Genomic DNA, 23,938 nt, shown 5'->3' on the forward strand with positions numbered 1-23,938 from the left:
TGCATGTGTCCGGATGGCAGAATTCAGTAACGTCTCTACAAAATCTCCTGTTTAATCATCTTCCCTTTATTCATTTGCTTAGATGTTTTGTACAAGTGATCTCAAGAAGGTGCTGAATGAGCTCAGTGGCCATTTTTCATGTCTGGTCATTTTTAGCATGGTGTTATTCACAGTCAAAGATAAAAACAATTATTTGATATTCTCCTTTGGTTCATCACAATTTACTCAAGAACAGACATGAGACAGACACAATATTTATACAGACACTGGGAATACATTCCCCGAGATCCATAGATGTCCCTAGATACCAATAACATGCAAATAGACCTTGTAGAAGTAGTGCAATCTTCCATTTACTTTTAGGCAGGTAATTTTAGGCAGATTTTCTGAAAATAGGGCTCATGCTTAAGAGGTTAAATGGACACTTCACTAAAATACAATGCTGATTTTTATCTCACACACATCCAAAAACTATAAACCGTTTTGCACACATGAATTTAGTTTGACAGTAAATTCATATTGATTATGGCCATCAGTGATGTCATAGGGGACATGGAATCCTTGTGTTGTGTTAATTATAGCTCCATGGAATTATATAAAAATGTGCAATACCTTGAAGGGATAATCATGTTGTAATTAACACAACACAATGACTCAATGTCCCTGATGACATCACTGGTAGCCATATATAAACTAATTTACTCCCAATAACTCAAACTAAACGAATGTGTGCAAAACGGTTTAGAGTTTTTAGATGTGTGTGAGATTATGTGCAAAATAAATCAGCATTGTTTTTTGGTGAAGTGCCCCTTTAATTGATACTCACAACACAGCCATCAGAACATTTCCAGGTATGTACTGTAGATCCTATATCACACATGCTCAGAGCAGGATCGTTCTACTACCAGTATTTGAAATTCCAGAAGTGAATAGAAGTGACAATCTCTACACAGCACTCTTCCAGGGCGATCTTTGTTTTTTTCCCCTACTAGATTTTCTCAAAGCAAACACAGCTGGAACCCCAGACATACGGCACAGCTGGAACGTACATATGTTGGCAATGTCTCTGGACAGTGAAAGGGGGAGCAACTCCACAACAGAGGACACATAAATCCATTGCTCGTGTGTGACCTCCGAGTGAAGCAGGTCACTTTAAAAAACATAACTGTATGATTTAGTATAGTTAGTATAGATAGTATAGTATAGTTACATATAGCATAACTGTATATTGTATAGTATATTGTATAGTAGTGTATATAGGACTCATTACCTTAATTCGTAAGCTTAGCATTGCATTGTATTTTATCTTAGTACCTTTTATCATGTCTATTTTATTATCTTCTATTTTATTCTATTATTATTTGTATTCTTTTGCACAATGAAGGCGGGCATGGCCACCTTCATTTCACTATATGTCTCGTGTATGTACCGTAATTCCTCTAATAGTAACCGGTATTCAATTAAAAACCGGGTCTCTATTAATGACCGGGTGCGCTGTTGAGCTAAGTAATTATAAGCCGGCCTCCTAATACAAGCCGGGTTTCATGTATATTAGAGGAATTACGGTATTTCCCTCAACGGATTTACCATAGGCAATATATTTTGTTATTGTTGTTATATGCTGGCCTGGCTGTGCAGTAAATACCATATAATGGTACGGTGTTAATGTTTACCAAGAGAGTAAGCCTACCTCAGAATTGTATAAAACGAAGTTATTATTATTATTATTATTATTATTATTATTATTATTATTATACCAGTATTGTGATTGCACTATTTTACTTTATTTAACTTTTTTTGACCACCTGTAATTGCACTGTTTACTACCGTATTTCATACAGTACTTGGTTTCAATAAATGAACCCAGTACATTTTACTGGGTTCAAACTGACACAAAATGTTGATTTATTCATTATGATCCGTTTGAAAATTAGAAATATAGGCCTCTCTCTTATACATGCCTCCTCCTAATACAAGCCTGGTATCCGCTACAGTTGAAACAAATACAAGCCGGGGTTACTATTAGAGGAATTACGGTATGTGATAAATACATCTCTTGAATCTTGAAGGAGTGAGGCGGCGGTCCTTACTTGATAACTGTTCCTTTGACGCCCCCTGCTGTCGTGAGCATGACCCTGGAGGTGAGGCTGACCCGCAGGTCCTCCTCCTCCAGACCCAGCAGCTCGGCACAGTGCTCCAGGGTCTGGCTGGACTGGTTCTTGATGGTGCAGCCACCTAGCGGGGGACGGGGCAGAGCAGACGCAGAGCAGTTGCATGAATGTCCCTTGCTCTCACACGGTGACACAGTTGTGTACTTCTCAGGGGAGATAAAAAAAAAAAAGCCTTAAAAATGTAAAATAATCCAGGAGTACAGTTTTGAGTAAAACAACTTAAATATATAAAAATATATTTAGTTTTTAAGAATTGTAAAGGATAGGCAAAAAATAAGCATGTGCTTCAGCCTATTCCTTTTTTCGGTCATTGAGTTTGGATTGTGTGTGTGAGCTTACTTTGAATATGTACATTTGTGATTTTTTCTTTTTGTAAGTCCACACAAGTGTGTTTTTGATTTGTTGTAAAGAAAGACAGAACATAAACGATTCATTCATTCATTCAAAATTCCACTGTGCATCTCTCCTCGTAAAACCTGTCGATATTATTCTCAACAGAATAATATGCAGAATGGTGTAATAAGATTCTTCCTCTAGGGGTCATGAATGTGCACGGCATATTTTTGAAAATGTTTGAATTGGGAGCTCCAGTAGCTCACCGCGTACCTCGAGCGCTATTTCGGCGCCGGGGACAACCGTGCTCGTCACGGATCTGGGGTTTAGCAAGTTCGAATCCCGGACTGCAGCCGTGCCTTTCCCAGAGTGTCTTCCCCCCCATCTGTACCCATTCAGCCTGTTTCTGTCGGTCATTCTTGACCAGAGTAAATGCGATAAACGCAAAAAAGAGCCAGCGGAATGGCCAAAGTTTAAAAAAAAAAAGAAAATTTTTGAATTAGAGCATCTTGGAGATACACTTGACTCATTTGAAAATCGAAAGTTTGGCGCGAGAGGAAAGGTCATGGGGTCACTAGAGGAAAGGTCACGGGGTCACCAAAATCAATAGGGTTCCTCCTCTAGGGGTCATGAATGTGCACCGTCAATTTTTAACGATTAGAATAATCTTTACAAATTGATCCATAACGACACTGTTGTTCACTACCGGCTACTCTACTGCATGAAGTGTGTTTAGTATAACGCTGTCATGTGACTCTTTTGAACAGACTAAAAGCCAAAATGGTAATCTTGTGATGATGAAAAATCACAAATTTTGAGAAATATGGAAACACCGCAAAACATGAAAATCAGCTTAATCAAATGTATGCCTTTGTTGGCTATTTTCCCACCTTTGGATCGACAGCATTCTCACAGAGCGCACCGGGGTGGACCAGGACGTGGTCTTTAAACAGAACGTGGTTGTTGAGTGTAAGGCTGAGACGATATGCCATTTGGAAGAATCGATAATCGGGACAAAATTGTCGATAAATATCGATATTCTTTATTATTTTTAACCCATCTCCCGCCAATATCGCTGTTCAGCATTATTGCCCGCCATGCGTTGTCTGCCAATATCGCTGTACAGCGTGTTTCAAGGTCATATTTCATATTTTCGTCATGGAATTCACATTTCACCCACGGAGCATGCTGCGGGAGCCATCACAACTCTGCAACGCTTCAATACCACCACCTGGTGGCCGATCGGTGAGTTGCCAAACCGGAAATGGCCGTTTCAGCTCGGTCCGTCCCCTAATTCCGTCCGGCCACTCATTTATCGTCGCGGGACTCAATCCACACACCGTGGACATGGATCGTTGCCATAACTCAATAAACAACATGATTTGGGCGTATATTAGTATTATACAAACCGGAACTGGATCGCCTCGATCCCCACCACATAACTGGGATCTGTTGGCTCCACTCTCATCGCCCAACGCTACGAGGAAGCTGACGTAAGTTTCAGCGTTTTTCTTTATCATTTTCGATACAAACTGCTCTGATCTATATATCACCCATACTACATAAATCATTTAACGTCGGTCACGGAATTATAAACGACACCCCCCCCCCCCCCTCCGTTCACCCGTGGATGATCAGTCATAACGCTTAGGACCATGTACAGTTGACATTTTTAATATAACGTTGATCGGTATCAAACGGCATTTGATAATCTAATATATGCATTTATGTCTATATCTCACGTTCTAGGAAATACTGCAGAAAACGATAAACATATTTATACTCTAGACGGTATTTTCGTATGAATGTGTGAATGAAAAAGTCAAACGTTCCTACATCCTGAACGATAGCTAATCGATGTTGAATGGGCCATAGTAATGTCAATTTAGCAATACAATTTAAAAAGTTATAGCCCTGCAAAGAAGGTGAACATCTCCATAGACAAATAGCGCTGGCAGAGAATGGTTTAGGATGATCAAAGTGGTGGCAGAGAATGGGTTAATATATATATATAATTTTTCCCCCCATTATTTAAACAACTAATTTATGTTTATTTTGCAGCAATTCTTTGTCGTTGCCGCCATCTTTAGTGTTACAGATTTCCCCATTCAAAACTACCTCAGTGATCCTTCTCATTTTATAGTCGTGGTCTCTGGATGCAATGGAGGAGTGCACTGCATATTTAATGCACAGTGCAGTGTTGCACTTCAACTGAATTGACATGAAATGGGGACGTTCTAACTAAAACATGACACAAGACCTAGTATGTTAGTATTGTACAAAGTATATAAAAAAATATATACAGTATATATATATTTCTTTTACACATGCAAAAGAAAGTGACGCCACTTATCGATTTCACGCAGTTATCGATAAATCGATAAGTGGTCTCAGCCTTAGTTAAGTGAGTGTTATCATCTCCCCAGATGACAAGAGGCTTAAAGATTCAGTACAATGAAAATCTTGTTTTTCAATCTTGTTGTGTTTTTTAACAGAAGGTATGTTGAGATAAAATTACCCAAAATGTTAGAGCTGTTGTTGTGAAAATTGATGATTAAAGCCCTTTGATGTCGATCCCCCTGGGTATCAACACAATCAAGCCATTTTAGATCCAATCCACTTCCTTTGAAATATTGCATAATATACACGGGTTACCCCGATTGGCCCATCAGTCAGTCTGTCAGTTGTCAGTAATTGTAAAGGATATCAGCAGAAACTAGTTTTCTAGAATTTAGTTAATGTTAGTGGTTCAAAAACATCAACAACTGTGACAATGTATGCATCACCTGCTAGCACAGGTTAGCCCATGTTAATCTCCCATAGCAATCGATCACACTGGTCCCATGTATTTGTTTACATTTGAAAGCTTCATGTATTATGATACTAACTAAACATCTCCTTTCAATGAACAGAAGGCCATGCCCCCTTCAACATACTGAGAGATGGCTGCGCTCAGAGAGGCTGCAATACAACAGTTATAACAAATCAAACGATACATCTGAAGCTGACATTAACATTCCACAATAAGCTATTTATGACTGAAACAAAACACCATTGTACTGGATCTTTTAAAAGTCCGGGGTTCAATTCAACCAGACTAAACAAGGCAGGCATGAACGGAGTAAGAAAAGGAAATACTTTGATTCTCTGAAACAAACCGCATTCTAGATCAATAATCATCCAGTAGTGCTTTAGAGAAGGGGAAGTCTGACATTGAGCAAATCCATCACATTCATCTGAACACAGTGAGCTACATTGTAAGTAAAAGGTATTGACCTGTATTGAACCCAGTTCTCTGCAGTGGTAGGCGAGTGCTTATACCTCTAAACTACCCCTCCCCTCCAGCTTTAAGAAACGAGCACAAAGCAAAAGTACAGATGGTCAGCTATTGATTCAGACGATTTGCTTAAACGAAAACAATTCTATAGTAGGAAAATACTGTCCGAGTCAGCAGGAAGGGCGCTAGGGGGTGTGTTGAGTAAAATGAAAGTGTGCACTGACCTTGGGTTTTCAACATTTACACAACTATATGATTCAATGGTTGCTTCTGTTTTATTTTATGCTGCTGGAGTATGGGGTTTTGATGATGCACCTGAATGTAATGCTATCCAGAACCGTGCCAGGAGATACTTCTTGGGAGTCCATAAATATACATCAAAAGGGGCTATAGAAGGGGACATGGGTTGAGACTCATGTTTGGTCAAGCAAAAATATGAAATGGTTAGGTTATGGAACCGCCTGTTCCAGCTGCCAGATTACAGGGTGACTAAAAATTAGAGGTGGGCATAGATTAGTTTTTTTAATCTAGATTAATCTATCTGCAATCGTGGATTTAATCTAGATTAATCTAGATTAAAATGGCTCAAAAAAAAAAAAAAAAAAACCTGCCGAAGGCATTCAAAATATGTGTGTTCTACCCAAATAATGACCAGAAGTAAGTCCTTACTTTTTCTTTCCTCCTTATGTTTCTCAGGCCAGGTGGCCCATTACACCATGAGCCCATCTCCCGTTTCCAAAATGCATTACAGACTGTTTGAAAAAGCTGTTTTGCTATAATAATTGGTAATGAAATATCAAAATAATGTTCAATAAGATGTACTTGTGTTTAATAAGTTGTTTTATTCAGAAGTTAACACAAATACATAATATTACCAGTACAGTACAGTATCTAGCACACTCTCAGGAGCAAAACAGAAAGAATCATTTCAAACTTGAACTATGTGACATGGCTTGAATCAACTGGCTTGAATCAGTTGCTCAGAGGCCAATGGTGTCAACTGTGGTTGTACTGGGCAGCTCCCAGGTGTGAATGGAAAAGAACATCTGTGCTCAGCGAACCTACCCTGGGTAAATAAAGGTAGAAAAAAAATGTAAAAAAAAAAAAAATGTTTTTTTTTTTTTAGATTAATGCGTTAATTATATTATCGCGCGATACTAGTATAGCGTTAACGCAGCACGTTAACGCCGTTAACGGCCCAGCTCTACTAAAAATATATATTTAACTGGGACAGAGCACACGGTCATCCTTGGTCAAGAGAGATGTCCATGATCTTTTCTTCTGCTGATTTAAGTATGATTTTTTATTTTATTTAAGAAAGTTCAATTTGTAAATCCGGATTTGTTTTGGCAGTCTGAGAGTTGTATGTTGAGTTTGTTTTTTGTAGGAGATTTTAAGTTTTGCAGGATTTTTGGAGAAAGCATGGCACTTGAGACAAAACACATTACCGGTATATCCTTTATAATTTGGCCATCTTGGTCTATATACTTATTGTTTATGTGTCTTGTAATCCCATATGGGCTGGGCATACATACTGTACATACACAAAAAAAATATATCAATCAATCAATCTATACCCGCCACAGCCCCTATCCTAATTTCAGGTAAACATGAATATAGGAACAAATTAGCCTAATCTAAAGTCATATAAATTGAACATCTTTGAAAGTGGCCTTTCTCATAAAATAAGTGTGAAGCTAATGACAAAATCAACAGCAGACTATGGCAAAAACCAATAGTGGCAGAAAGCATCAACGTCTAGTCTACATGAAGTACCTACAGTATAGAAAGCAGGATAGAAATTCACAGTAGGATAAAAACCATGAAAGTAAAGCTCCATCACATCCCATCTCTCCTCATAGATATACCACTTTGTTCAGGAAAATCATTTTGGTTCTGAAATGAATCTCCCGGTGGCTGCATAGCACGCTCTGTGTAACATCTCAAGCACCTAGGGCGGGATGTCTAGTGCTTGATGTCGAGGGACATCAGCAGAATTAGCCCGGCGCCCCCATCTCTCCGAAACCCACGCTCATTATCTGCTCTGACTGGACACATTTCTCTCCAACGCTGTAGGGAAAAAAAGTGCCTCGATGGTGCCCTGCTGCAAGAAGTACTCTCTGTGTCCGCCCCCTGGCCGTGCACTGGAGAGGGAGAGGAGGACAGGGAGGAACCCAGAGACTCTATACATTTCACTGGAAGCACTTGATTTCCATGGAGATGAGGCTTCCTTTGGTTAGTCTGAAATGCCGTTAAGTTCGAGGCGTCGCGGAGACGACGAAGACAACGATGATGTACAGCCTTCAAAATAAAGATATAATGACTCCCGAATAATAATCACATTGCCCCTGAATATGAAACAATGCATTTTTTTGGGTCGAAAATACACCTGGAAAAATGCAGAAATCCTCCTACAAGTCATACATCTGCGGAGTAGAGATTGAAAGAGATGTCTGGAAAGAGTGTTTATCTTTGGAGCCATGTTTAGTATGTTTAGCCCCTTTCCCAGTAAGCTAGTGTCACATATTTGGTATCAATGGATTCTCTAGTTTCATGAGATACCATGATCTTTACTAGTGCTCGCTACGGCCTCAGAAAGACAAATAGTTTGTATTTATTTGTAGACACGCTCGGGAGATCCAATAAGCCTCGGGGGGTTTGACAAGTGGAAATCCATCTATGACAGTCATTTCAAAATGTGTCACACGTAATTTAGCTTAAGACTGCAGGGTCTCGGGGGTGCAATGCAGTTGCTTAAAAAACACATGCTGTACAGGTACAAACACACACACACCAACGTGCTTGCACGCACAGTCACACACACACACACACACATACACCAACGTGCGTGCACTCAGTCACACACACGCCATCATCTGAACACAGTGAGCTACAGTACATAGTGCTCTTATACAAAAGCAAATTCACTTTCATGCACCAGCCTCCAACTACACCATCCCAAGTGTCAATTACAGTAGTTTATCCTACAGTAGATTCACTCTCTGACTGGTACACATATACATACATGCATGCATACACACCATCACACATACACAAGAATATACATGAATAACAACCACACACAGACACTAGGGTTGGGTATCAGTATTAGATACTTTTATAGTATTGATCGAATTGCATTGAAATATGCTGTAGTAACTAAATTTGGTATGAAACGTAAGTAGTTCATCTCGCCAGTGTCAGTGAGCCAATAAGCATGTTTGTTCCAAGATATAACATTATAATATAGATAGATATAACTGTTCAACCGCAATCCCAAATCATCCAAAGTGTAACAAAGCGTCCGATTGGCTCACACAGCACACATAAAAAGTATTGTAAGTAAGTATTGTTTTGTAGCAGTATCGAATCCCAGGTATCGGTATAAAAAATAAAATCTACAGAACTATAACTTCTATTTGGGCCTATACAATGACTTTCCAATATGTTTCAAAAGTATATAATAAACCCCCCTCGAGCGCAGAGAAAAATGTACGTCGATTCATATCCTCACAAAACACAGGCTTTGTATCAATAATGAATGGGAGACAGTGGGAGTATTCGACACCAGTGGTGCATCGATCGTTAACTTCATACATAAGTAGTATACATAAGCATTCCTCACTGACGAGGACATGGACATGAGAAAAGAGCACAATATTGCGGCGATCGATCAAACAACAAGGTCGCCCCGGGGGAGGCTCAGCATTCAAACTCAGAGAATAGCGTTATAGAGAAGCCTGCCTCTGATCGCAGGTGCCATGATGTGGCCATAAAGACCCAGACAACTTTAAAACCCATCATCAAGCACCTCTGGCTCTTCGATTGCTGCACACGCACGCGTGCACGCTCCTGCTGCTGGCGTTAAAGACGGCTGAGTGAATGTGGTGAGAGGCCGTTAGCGGTAATGTCAGTGGCTCATTCATCGCCATCTGTGGAACGATGTTATCTTCCTTTGAGATACCCTGACAGGCCCTGGGTGCAGCCTCTTGCATCTCAACGAGGTGGGAACGGGGTGCAAAGGCACCCGACCCGAGTGTGACATAAGGGCAAAATGGCCGCCGTGTGACTGCGGTCAACATGCTTTCAGTAGGCGGTCAGGTGGCGTAGCGGAGATTGCGTTCGTCGCCAACGCTGGAGACGCTGGGTTCGCGTGTTCGAATCCAGCTCCCGGCGTTGTCACCAGCTTGGCTGGCCGTTCACACTAATACAATTGGCAGTATTAGGGGGTGGGGAAAGCTGGCGGGTGGGTTCTGGGCGTTGTGGACAGCGACCCCTACAGTTCGGTCGGGGCGCCTGCTCAGCGAGGGTAGGATCTGGAGAGAGGTAGTGCGGCCTCTCACACGTTACACTCTCCCAGTGAGAATCTGCGCGGCCAGGCTGGCTGCCGGCTGGCTGCACATGTGTTGGCCGGAGCCTCTCGGACCAACAGTAGGGGAAAGTGCGCAACAACCAGGAAGGGGGTTGGGAATTGGCATAACGACTAACAGTGGGATGGGAGAAAAATTGGAAAAAAGGAGGGGGGAAAAGATATATATAAGTATATAAAAAAAAAAAAAAAAAAAAAAAAAAAAAACATGCTTTCAGTTGTTGGACGGACTTCCGGAATGATTCTGGAAAAAACATTCAGTAGAGAACAGACTCATTTGAGTGACAATTGATCTAAAGACTAACTATCCAATGAAGGAGGAGGTGGGGCGGGTCAAGGCCTTTAAAAATGCAGGTGTAAACAGTGACTAAACGATCCAAGTTTCCTTGATAACAACATGAGGGTTCTGTAGTCGTGGGACCAGCACGGACCTATAAAAACAGAGGAATGCCTGTTCGCGTCACTCCAACATGTTTTATAACATGTTCCCCAACATGTTTAGCCCGATCGGCCCGGTACAAGATTTATTTCACATCATAAATAGATCAATACAGTCCGTATTAAGTAATGTTGCGTTTCTTTAAAAAAAATTGCCAAGAGTAAAGACCCTAACCCTATCAAAACAACAGTCAACGTGTATATTTTCAGCACTACGTTTGTTTACCAATGATTTTAAGTGTTATTAGTGAAATATGAGCTTATAGAAATCTCTGCAGATTGCACCGGAAATGGACAATTTAGACACAAGAAGAAGAAGCACTCATGAAATCGTTGTAGTCCTAAGAAATGGACATCGTAATTTCATAAAACTACACAACCCAGCTCCCACGAGCCGCCGGCAACGAAAGTCCAACCATTCTTCACGTAATTTTTCTGACGTGAATTTCGTGTTTATATCTCACGGGTCGAACAAACTTCAATGTTATTGCCATAAAATACAACGTATATTGTTTCTTTACCTTTCTGTGAATGTCAAAACGTGTCGCAATCCAGTGAACAATGGCGGAGCTATGGACATTATACAAAAGTAACTGTACTTATAGTAGATTTCATTGACTGTCTTTGCTGCCCTGTAACTGGCGCCTGGTGGTACTAAATCCAGATTTAACTCTGCCATTGGAAAGAGGAGATTTGGCCCGATCCATAGATGTATGACTTGGTCATAATAAGGTAATTTATAGGCCTGATATTCTATATTCATATTTAAAATTGCATGTGTCCGGATGGCAAAATTCAGTACTGTATCTACAGATCCCCCTGTAAATCATCTGCCCTTTATTCATTTGCTTAGATCTTTAGTACACTTGATTTCAAGAAGGTGCTGAATAAGCTCAGTGGCAATTTTTTACGTCTGGTCAATGTTCGCATGGTATTATTCACTGTCAAAGATGAAAAAATTTAAATAATTATAATCATTTATATTCTTCTTTGGTTCATTACAATTTACTCAAGCAGACACGATATCTCTGACACTGGGAATACAGGTTGAGAACCACTGATCACTGGCCCCATGACAGTCCATGAGCCGTTTATGGTACTTCCACAAATCAGTGACTAAACCTCTGCAACATTATAAACCCTGGGGGGGGTGGGGTCGGTGGTGCCACCATACAGAGCTCACCAGCTCACCTGAGGTGCTCCCTGCCTCCTCAAAGTCGATGTTGCCCAGGTGCAGCACCCCGGCCACCACCCGGAACAGGTCCAGCTTCTCCGTGTCGTCCAGGCCGATCTTCTTCATGGCCCCACACATCCTGTTGAAGTCCCCCTGGTCGTCCAGCAGGGGGTCTTTCAGAGGCCCGATCTTCAAGTACTGAGGGACAGAGGACAGCTAAGTGCTGAGGCACGGAGAGGACAGCGAAGCTAAACTGACTTTAAGAAAAGGTGTACTCTTTGTATAGACCACCGCAACACTTCTGGTATTCTGAAATCATGGGAGAGAGAGCGGGGGGAGAAAATGAATGAATGTGGATCCAATAGACTTGCAGAGTTCGAGAGTAGGTGCGTAACAGTGACTACTGTAGCTCGGCCGAGACTTGGGATTGGTGTCTCCGTATTCAGGAGATACAGGCGTATAAAAGTCCATTGGATCATGTCTCCAGCACCCCCACAGCCGTAGCTACAACCACTTCATGTCGAGGCTCTCATCCACATTCATTCATTTTCTCCCCCCACTCTCTCTCCCATGAGCTCAATGTAACGTGGAAGTGCAGTGGTCTAAGCAATGGCAATAAAGCTTACAGGACACTTCTCAACATGTATACTTGTACCTCCCACTTGTATAAAACTACAAAAACACGGCAACTGCTGGGCATGGATTTCAAGACAATTTAAGGATTTAAATCTGTGACAATATATACACACACACACACACACACACGTATATATATTTAAGTACCAACATCATAAATCCGCACAGAGAAAGAAAGAATGGACTATATTTACATGGGGCCATTTTGCTCTTACGTCATACTCATGTTGGGATTCCTTTCCACTCCAACTGTTCCCATCCCTCAGTTGGAAAACCCAACCTGAGCATGAGATAAGAGGAACATGTCTCGCCATGTGAATATGATCAATAGCACATCAAGCCTGCAGCAGAGAGAAGGACAGCGAGGTGGACATCGTGCCTGGAGAGCCGGCCAGGAGGAATGTCACACTGTGACGATGACATGCTGGTATCAAGCCAAGGTAACAAGCTGTGGCTGTTTACCAGGCCGGGCTGTATTATTCAACCCTGTCCTCTGCCACAAATCACGCATGAAAGGAGCTCATCTCCTCCGCATGTATAAACTCATGCACATGCGGAGCTAAAGACGCCTCGTTAAAGCGCCCGTGTGATCTACTAGACGTGCCGGTGTTTAGGAGCACGTTGTTCTCTGCAGAGAAATAACTGCATAATCCAATAATACAGTACATTACATTTTCAGCTCATCTCCTTTCCTCGCAAATTCTCAAATCAGCACTTTTGCGCTGCACTTTATGTACAGGGCCGACCTCTCCCGGGGGCGAGACTATACAGCGACAGCTTGGGGAGGCACTTTTGGAGAAGTGAGCGCTTCCTGGGTTGTGTGCTATATATACCAGTGTACTGTCTGACATTCTGGGCGACTTATGAGAGCTGTCATGAAAGATCATTTTGATTTAAAAACTCTACTCTAGATAGAGAAGTACTGTGACACAACACACTTGAGAAGAGCAAGAGGGAGGGAGGCGGGGAGAGACAGAGAGAGAGAGAGAGAGAGAGAGATTCACTACACTCAGCAACGCACAAATGTGAACCCGGTGATGAGACATCGCCAAAATTCACATCATTTTGAAGACATTTTATAAAAAAGGAAAAACCGTAAAAAAAACTGAAAAGAGGATCAAATCACCTTATCATCCTCCTGTATGATATTGAGATGAAGCAATGTGAGGAAACATGCAGTACATCATAGGTCAATTTAATTATTATTAGAGTATTATATATGGTATTAAAGCAAGGAACATAAGGAATATGGACTTGTTCTATCGAGCAAGTAATAAGCAAGAGCACTTCATAAACAAACTGTTCAAATTCTTTTTTTTTCCAAGACAGAATAAATTTGTTATACTTATAACCTGTAAAGTCTCCCTTTCAAACTCTACTACAAAATGCTCTACAAATTGGACTAGATCTGCTAAGAGAGAAGCCACTTAACCTTTCACTACCACACTACAGACGGTTAACCTTTCACTACCACACTACAGACGGTTAACCTTTCACTACCACACTACAGACGGTTAACCTTTCACTACCACACTACAGACGGTTAACCTTTCACTACCACACTACAGACGGTTAACCTTTCACTACCACACTACAGACGGTTAACCTTTCACTACCACACTACAGACGGTTAACCTTTCACTACCACACTAGAAGGTTAACATTTCACTACCAGACTACAGACGGTTAACCTTTCACTACCAGACGGTTAACCTTTCACTACCACACTAGACATTAACCTTCTGTAGTGTGGTAGTGAAAGGGTTAAGCTGTGTCAGCTACCGTGGTGAAATTACCCTGCAAAGCATTATTACACACAACCACAATCTTGTACCACATAAACACTATTAGATGGAGACAAACAAGAGCAAGAAATAGGTCCTAGAATGGCAAGGATTTAGCTTCCACATTCTTCACCTCCTCACTAAGGAGCAGCCAGGCAAACTCCTCTTCAGGTTCCCCTTGACGGCAATAATAATGAATTACTCTGGTCCTGAAGGGAGGCTACTGTATATATGGCAGCAATATAACATGCATAATTAATCAAAAGGCAAAGAGAGAAAACTCATTTCAGAAGATAAAGTATTCTCCCTTATCCGTACCATCCTGGTCTCGACCAGCCCGCCTCCTCATGAAAATGTCTAGAGGCCAATCAAAATGTCTAGAGTCTAATCAAAGTCTAACGAACGGGAAGGTTCTAACGAATGGGAACGAGTGTTAGAAGGGGACTTCGGGAGGTTTGTGCTGGTCGTGATCAAGAAAATATTAATCAAACTCGTAAGGGTGTCTTGAAATACATGTTATTGCCTGCAGGGGTAGGAAAACACCCTTTAAAAAAAGGGGGTGTTTTGAGCAATTAAAAAAAAGTACAATCTGCAATCAAATCTTTTTTTTTTTTTTTTTTTAAGTGTGGGTCATGCCACCACTGTAAACCGAACCATGGGATTAGAGAGATTTGGGTGAGCTCTTGATGCAATTATGTGCCAAACTAAACAAGTGCTGTTGAACTGTTCAAATTGCTGTTTTGTTTAAATGTATTAAAATGCATTATTATTAAATATATATATAATTTTTATATAATGTATAACAAAACTGCAGTTTTCTTTTAAAGTTGCAACTGGAATTCTGGTCTCTATTATATAAAATAAAGAGACAATCTCACACCAACCCTTCCACTACCACACTACATAAGGTTAACCTTTCACTACCACACTACATACGGTTAACCATCTGTAGTATGGTACTGAAAGGTTAACCTTCTGTAGTGCGGTAGTGAAAGGGTTAACCTTCTGTTGTGCGGTAGTGAAATGGTTAACCCTTTGTAATGTGGTAGTGAAAGGGTTAACCCTTTGTAATGTGGTAGTGAAAGCGTTAACCCGTTGTAGTGTGGTAGTGAAAGGTTAATGTGAGAATAAGGACAACTCTGCAGGCCACACAATTAAGGAGAAAATGATCATACAGTCTTCTATTTTTTAGATTTTTGGGGGTACATTTCACATACCAGTACAGGATCCCAATTGACTGCCCTCAAGCCCACCCTCTTGTATTGATCCTCCAGTCGCAATTGTTGCAACAGGCTCGAGATTTCTAGGGCATTGTATGCAACTATGAAAAGGCTCATTTATTTTTCCTAGAGCCCTTGTAAATCCCCCACCCTGACTGCATTGCAATACTGACATCTACAGTGTCTTCACATAATTTCACATCACTGCGAGTATAAGAAAAAAGAAGAGAAAAAAAGAAAGAAGAAAAATTCCGCCTCCCCTCAGAGTAAGAGATAATAAAGTGGGATTATGTTGTTCTTTTCAGAATCAGAGGAACCATTTCCTCCTGCAGGTGTCCAGGGGATTACCTGGCAGAGTGAGCAATAACATGAAACCAATGAGGAATGTGCACTGAATACAGCCGATAATACAGAGGGTAAAATGGATGAGTGCACATACAGTGTATAGGGGACCAGGCACGTGCAGAGGGGGGGAGGGGGCTTTGGATGCCCAAGCACTTGCCCATGTGCCCCTTGATGACCAACGTGCCCTTTTTTAGCACGTTTTTTATTTTATTTTTTATATATATATTATTTTTTTGTAAAGAGCAATGCCCATGGTCCTCATCAAGAATATTTTTATAATATTATAAGTAAAAATAAATATTTGAATGCTGAGGTGCATGGTTTTCTGTTATGTTGCGTGACGCGTCGCCCTCCCTCTTGGAATGACGGGCCCATTAGCCAATAGAAATCTATAATACATTTAGATAGATCCCAAACTATTCTAGGGCATAATCATATAGTATGATGCAGTTTGTTGTAAGATTCCGTGTTACATTCTAAGAATATTTGTTGCTAATGCTATAGTTTGGCTGGTTACGTTACGCTGTAGTTGGTGTTCTAACATTTTGATACATGTGTCCTTTACATTTTTTTAACACCTGCCCCTCTAAAAGGTCTGTGCTCGGCCCTGTAGGGGACAGGGAGGATGATTCACATAGAGAGAAAGAGAGAGGGAGAGAGAGAGAATGGAGAAGGTGTGTACTACTGTACCTCTGGGCTCTTTCGGTTCTGAAGAATCTCTTTATCCGTGTCCTTGTTTGCAAAGAACCGCGTGCATCCTCTGTTCAGGTACTACAATAAAAAGAGGGGGAAGACATTTAAGAAGTTTTAACTCACTATTAGTCATTTATTTGATACACTGCGTGTTAAAAAGATATAAAAAGACAAAAAGTTGCTAAGCATGGATTGTAGTGGTGGGGGGGAAATATCGATACGTAGTAGTATCGCGATACTTTGCGTGGCGATACTGTATCGATACAGGGATGCCAAGTATCGATATTTAATTATTTATTTATTTATAAAAGAAAAAAAATATATATATATATATTTTTTTTTGTATAAGGAAGTTGCATTGTTCATTTCAATACCTGTAATAGTACAGTAGTCCACATGTGCATTCAGTTAAGTTGGAATATGACTGTAATACAGACAGTTCAGTTTGTCAGGTACATGCAACACAGATTACAGTGTTTACATCTGTCTGCTTGAGAAAATACCATGTTCTGCAATAAAAATGATTGAAGTGAGATGAACAGACTGAACTTTATTTTATTAGATAAAACATGGTGTTACTTTGCAGTTGAAAAAAGGTAATAAATCGCAATATATCGCAATACTCAGCATATGGCAATATATTTAGTATCGCAATACTATCGTATCGTGACTGTATCGTGATAGTATCGTATCATGAGGCCTCTGGTGATTCCCACCCCTAATGGATTGGGCAATATTACCAATATTTATCACCCATCTTGTTTTGTTTTTTATACCGTGAATCGTGATGCACATAATCTTGTTTCAGAAATATGTAAACTTGAAAATGTACCTGTATCTCAAGCCCTGCCTCTTTGAACACGGGTGGTATTCAAGTCTGCCATATGACCCTATTCTCCTACTTTACAGATTATTAAAAATCCACCACGGTATTCAAGCACACGAGTTGACACTTTTACCCAAAAGCCATTTATTCTCTGCCTCTCTCACGTAATTGCTTGTTTCATAATGGCTCTTCAACCGGCCGCTGCTTCCCTTCCCCCGTCACCGGAGACGCAGAGTTATGATGACTTAAGTCTTAAGACACTGAACTTCCCAGGTGAGCAGGGAGGAACAACAAGATGGCTCTAAGCCGGAGGGCTTATCTCGTTTCGAGCGAGGAAGTCGTTCTAGCTGTCCAGGTGGAAGAGAACAAAGACTTGGGGGAGGTGTTCATCCTCATTATCCCAATTTCACGGTTTAAAAATAAAAAATGAAAAATAAAAAAAGATTGTAAGTTGTGTTATATTTTGAACAAATCTTTTTGCATTCAACTGTAGCGGGTACCAGGCTTTTATTGAAAGGAGGCATGTATAAGAGAGAGGCCTATATTTCTAATTTTCAAACAGATCATAATGAATAAATCAATATTTTGTGTCAGTTTGAACCCAGTAAAATGTACTGGGTTCATTTATTGAAACAGAGTACTGTATGAAATAGTAAACAGTGCAATTACAGGTCATTTCAACGTTTTCAAAGTGAAATCAAGTAACTTTACCAGAGTAAAATAGTGCATATGCAATAATATGCAATGCATAAATCCACTCTGAAAGTAGTGTCTCCATCTCCTCGCTCTCTTTTTTTCTCCCTCCTCCAGTTATGCGTGCTCTTTTACCGTCAGCTGCTTTCAGCTCATTCCTTTGTTTTTTCCAATATCGGATTTTCCTGGAATCAATGTTAAAGTGCTTTGCGGCTTTCTCTCCCGAATGCTCCGCCACATACTTAAAAACGTCCTCTTTAAACTTAACGTCAAACTTTCATCTCTGTTTAGTACCGGTAGCCATGCTTGCTCTGTTGTTGTTGTGTTACGTGCTGCGCGCGACCAGTGTTCCATATACGGAAGTAGGGGAGGTTCGCTCACACGTATATTAGTAACCCGGCTTGTATTAGGAGGTCGGCTTATAATTGCTTATTTCAACAGCGCACCCGGTCATTAATAGAGAGTCGGTTTTTTTATTGAATACAGGTCACTATTAGAGGATTTACGGTAGTCATTTATTCACTGCAATCACAGACCCGGGCTGAGTGGATGACCATGATGATATGATGACCATGATGATATGATGATAAGACCATGATGATATGATAAGACCATGATGACCATGATGATATGATGACCATGATGATATGATGATATGAATGACCATGATGATATGATGACCATGATGATATGATGACCATGATGATATGATGACCATGATGATATGATATGATTGACCATGATGATATGATGATATGAATGACCATGATGATATGATGACCATGATGACCATGATGATATGATATGATGACCATGATGATATGATGACCATGATGATATGATGACCATGATGATATATTGACCATGATGATATGATGACCATGATGATATGATGACCATGATGATATGATGATATGATGATATGATGACCATGATGACCATGATGATATGATGATATGATGACCATGATGATATGATGACCATGATGATATGATGACCATGATGATATGATGACCATGATGATATGAATGACCATGATGATATGATGACCATGATGATATGATGACCATGATGACCATGATGATATGATGACCATGATGATATGATGACCATGATGATATGATGACCATGATGATATGATGATATGATGACCATGATGATATGATGACCATGATGATATGAATGACCATGATGACCATGATCGAGAGCTCATTTCACGTTTTATGGAATCCGTGGAGGACCTTTCGTTATCTTAGTGGCAGGTCGCGGGCATCAACGATCATCCAAAGATAATATTTTGATATCATTTTTTACTTTATCCTTCTTTTTGGATAGGATAATGGCATGGATAATAGAACAATACATTTTCAGTCAGGATTTCCTTTTGGGGGGTTTGGGGGTCCAGGAGCATGGACCAAGGACGAGACCCTTCATCATTATCTTGGTGATGACAGTTGTTTTACAGTTTGCACCGGCCAGTGGCCAGATATAGGTATCCCATAGCCCTAGTCGACCTTCTTGACGACAAGTGCAGTTGATTTAGGGCTTGCATGGGCCAGTGGCCAGATATAGGTTCTGTAGCCCAAAGCACAACTCTGAGTGGATGGTCATTTTGCAGAGGACGTGCACCATCAGCCAGGATTGCTTATTTAGCGAAAGGTCAGTCGTGCTAATAAATCGGACTTAATTTTTTTTTTTTTGGGTAATTTTAGGTGAACATACCTTTTGTTAAAAGTCAGGGCCTGTTGCTAGCATCAACCACTACTACTGGAAGTAGATAAAGAGACAGAGATATATAACGCTATATCTATAGAAAGAGAGAGAGAGAGTGAGAGATGGAAAGAGGGAGAGGGAGAGAGACATAGAGACAGAGAGTTTGATTGAGAATGATGGAGTCCAGGGGGGTGGAGGGGCTGTCATGGTGGTGACAGAGTTCAGTGAGATCACAGCTGAGGGGAAGAAGTAAGAGTGGGGGAGGAATGGCCGTGGTCACGCCCCATAATAACACCACACCGTCGTGTCTAGTTGTTGGGCTATGCTATGGGCTATGCATGGCAAATTGGAGTCACTGTGGGGCCACACACACTCACAGGGATGTTTTGTGGGACACACTGTACACGCAGGTAGCGCAGGACAGCTGGATGGACGAGTCCATTAGGGGCCGGAAGCACCAGTGACTCAGCATCATGATACTCGGCAGGGGACCCTCATTAAGAACAGAGAGGGAGGGAGAGTAATGGCACCTCCACCACAGCAGATGACTCCGATGAGAGCAGCGCTGGATGCTAATGCTGGTAATAAAGCTCTAAAACATTCAAGAAGGAAATGTTCTTGTTTTTTCTGCAGCAAAGATACTGGGTGCGATTTCAAGTCTTCTTTCGGCACAGACACAAAACTGATGAGCAACGAGCAACGTTGGCGTTTGTTTAATTACCATTTGCTGTGGCTCCGTCTCTGGGAGATATAAAAGAAGAGGTCTCAACAGTACTTCCGAGTCATCGGCTTTCTGTCATCTCCGGTTTCCATCGGCCAATGGGGTTTGAACGAATACCCCAGCTAATCCAGAGGTCAATACTTATGTCTCGAGTTTAATTGGAGATCAGCAGAAAATGTCACAGTAATGTTCTCAGAACGATTCCATTTTAACTATCTCAATTACCGCGGACACTGTTGTTGTGGAGAGCTGGAGAGTCCGTGTCTCCCTGGGCGGCGAAGCCGGGCAGCATTATTAAAAGAGAGGAGCGGTCGGTAAACAGGGCACGGAGCCAGGGTGGCTTCATTAACCTCTGTCTGCTAATAAACACGCCTTGAAGCACCAGCAGACAAATTGTTGCTTCTGTTGTGGATTCAGCGCCCAGAGCGCGGTCTCACTTAACAGCTCAGTGCTGCCACGCATTTTCCATGGACACAGAAAGCAACCGAATCCTTCAGATGAATAAACATACTTTTAAAAAAATTATTTAACAGCCCAGAAATTTAGAGTGTGCATGTAAATGGTAAATGGTGCATTTATATAGCAGCTTTTATCCAAAGCGTTTTACAATTTGTGTCACTCACACATCACTCACCGACGGCGGAGGCAGCCATGCAAGGTGCCAACCTGCTCATCGGGAGCAATTAGGGGTTAAGTGTCTTGCTCAAGGACACCTCGACACGCTGCCCCGGAGGAGCGGGAATCAAACCGGGAACCTCCGGATTACCAGATGACTGCTCTACCTCCTGAGCCACTGTCACCTTTTTCTTCTGAAAACTTGAAACCGACGTGCAAAACGAGACCATTAAGATGATACCCGTGTGTGTAATAGACCTAGAGTCCCAAAATAGATGCAGGGCTCCAGACTGCGCCTATTTGGTCGCATTTTGCAAGCTATTTTGGAGTCGGTGCGACTCAAAATTATAACTAGGCGCACCATTGTGCCTTGCAATTAAGTCCCTGCTTTTATTTTTTGGATAGTATTTACTGATGGCCAGATAATGTTGATATTTAAACATAATAAAATTTGTTGTAGGAACGGTTTGGGAGAGGGAGGTAGGGAGGGGTTTTAGGTTGTGATAACAATGTTGAAATTGAGAAGTTTAGACTTAGTTTAGTTTTACAGAGAGAGTAAACTAGAAAAAAAATACCATTGGGTACCGGTATCGATTCCCAGGTAAAAATAAGATTTTCCAGGCTCCGTGTCCCGAGCAGACCCACCATGTAGGACAGATAGGGACACGCCGTGATTTAATAAAAATGTAAAAGGAACTGAGAATAATTAAGTGTGGATCTAAAATAATATCCACTCGAGAGACGACTAGAAAAGCGTAGTTGGCAGAAAATAACTTTGCCTTTTTTTTTCTCTCTTGCTGGCCCAACACTCTCCACACACACTCTCCAAACTAGTCAAATCCATCCGATAGATTGCAGTAATTGCTGCTCCATTTGTCTCTCTCTACACACTGTCGATTTAAGTGGTGCGCCTAACTTTTGTGCTGGTGCTCCTTAAATCTTCAGTAAGGAGCACCAGTTTCTCCTAGTGTCTGGAGCCTTGAGATTACTGTAACTGTTTGCCCATATTATGCCATCATTAATAACCCTTGTGTTGCAACTGGCTCTATCACAATTCCATTATAAAAACATGCACGTTTCCATTCAAACTCTGATTAAATTCCCATCTGAACTCTCAAATTAAATTATTAAACAACTTTGTTTAATTAGCTGATTTTACAAGCAGGAATGCCTTATTGATTTTTAATGTGTCCAATACAATCCCCCTTCTCAACACAGTGCAGAGATCGTCCTAATTAAGAGTTACAAATTACCTCCTTTTAGCATCAGAGGCTATTGAACACCCTGTTCTATTTGTACTCCACAGTAATGCTACTTTCATCAGTATTGATCACGACATATTAATTGACTCTCTTAGCAATTGTGTGGGAGTGTTTAAAATCCTATTTAAATAGGCAGTTCAGCGGATGCCTTGGATAATTATCATCCTGCCTCATCTTTTCCTTTTCTTCCAACTATGCAAATGTCATGAAGTTATCTTCGACTGACTTGACAGTCTTGTGTCATGTCTTACTGATGACATCATCCCCTGAGTCCTGACCAATGGAAGTTGATGACTACCAGATTAACCACCAGAGAAGAAGAACTTCCAGTTGTAGTCCTAAAACCACTGCATAAACCAAGTATAATTCAAAACGTTTATTCTATAAAAGTGGTCCTCTATTCTGACTTGAGGATTATGAAAAGATTATATTGATCTGCATGTTCGTATGAAGGGATCTCCGTTTGCTGTCTTTTGTAAGTTTAACATTCAACATATCCTCAATATTCAACAATTATTTTTGCATATTTGCAAAACAAATTCAGCTTTGAAAATAAGGTGATAGATAGAAAACAATCCAATGTACAAAAAACTACTATTATCTAATTTTTTTAATTCATAGGTGTTTTGCCCTCTAGCCAACAACGTCTGCGTGAAGTAATCCAGGGTTGGTCATGTCGAGGCACACATGTCCTATGACTTTGTTCCTCTGAGGGTAAAGCATTAACCACAGAACATGAAGGTAGAAAGGACATTTCTATTCAAATCTACCTCCTTAATAGTAATTTATATTCAAATCTACATGATTGAATAGTCATTTCTATTCAAATCTACATTCTTGAATAGTCATTTCTATTCAAATCTACATTCTTGAATAGTCATTTATATTCAAATCTACAGGCTTGAATAGTAATTTCCATTCAAATCTACATTAATTTCAACAATTAATACAATCGCTGGTTAGTTCACTTCCTCTTGGGGGCAGAGATGTTCGACAGTGAAACGTAGTCCATCTCTCTCTCCTGTATGCCTTCTAGGCACCTCATGATAACCACACTAGGAAGGCACCGCTCTGTCCCTCAGCCACAGTGTCTACCCTTTCAACCGGTATACCGATACTCAAAGCAATATCAGGGACACAAAGAGATCCGAGGAGAGGTGAAGGTGTCCGGGGAGCCTAGGAAGAACTACAGCTCCCACTCACCCTGAAGGTGTCCGGGGAGCCTAGGAAGAACTACAGCTCCCACTCACCCTGAAGGTGTCCGGGGAGCCTAGGAAGAACTACAGCTCCCACTCACCCTGAAGGTGTCCGGGGAGCCTAGGAAGAACTTCTGCCTGATGTCCTCGGAGGCTCCGGCACAGAGCCGGTAGAAGATGTGGTAGTTCCTCTCCTCCGAGCTCTGCCTGCATATCCTCGACTTCTCCAGCAGGTAGTGGGACACGAAGCCCCCGACCACAGTGTTCTGCAAAACGCACGCAATCACACGTCACATCAGAATCTCCTCACATCGACGATGAATCCACAGTTTTTACTCAAATGAACAGTGAGCTGTACCGTACCTTCTCATTGAAGTGGATTTCTACAAACTTCCCAAAGCGACTACTGTTGTTATTCCGGACCGTTTTAGCATTTCCAAAAGCTTCAAGTAGGGGGTTGGCTGCATAGTTG

The 23,938-nt window shown here is 41.1% G+C and overlaps 1 protein-coding gene across 2 annotated transcripts in view; it reads right to left on the minus strand.

Annotated features, from left to right (window-relative positions):
• LOC311229139 (unconventional myosin-VI-like) overlaps positions 1–23,938 on the minus strand; it is a 167,791-nt gene that overhangs the window by 68,344 nt on the left and 75,509 nt on the right. For both annotated transcript variants that reach the window (XM_084315167.1, XM_084315166.1), the window contains exons 8-12: positions 23,830–23,927; positions 23,568–23,732; positions 16,438–16,518; positions 11,780–11,960; positions 2,091–2,235 (exon numbers count right to left, since the gene is read on the minus strand). In XM_084315167.1, coding sequence (XP_084171293.1) covers positions 2,091–2,235; positions 11,780–11,960; positions 16,438–16,518; positions 23,568–23,732; positions 23,830–23,927 — 670 coding nt within the window. The remainder of the gene's footprint in view (positions 1–2,090; positions 2,236–11,779; positions 11,961–16,437; positions 16,519–23,567; positions 23,733–23,829; positions 23,928–23,938) is intronic.

Source organism: Notolepis coatsorum (assembly GCF_963971535.1).
Source record: "Notolepis coatsorum genome assembly, chromosome: 5".
NCBI classification, from domain to species: domain Eukaryota; kingdom Metazoa; phylum Chordata; class Actinopteri; order Aulopiformes; family Paralepididae; genus Notolepis; species Notolepis coatsorum.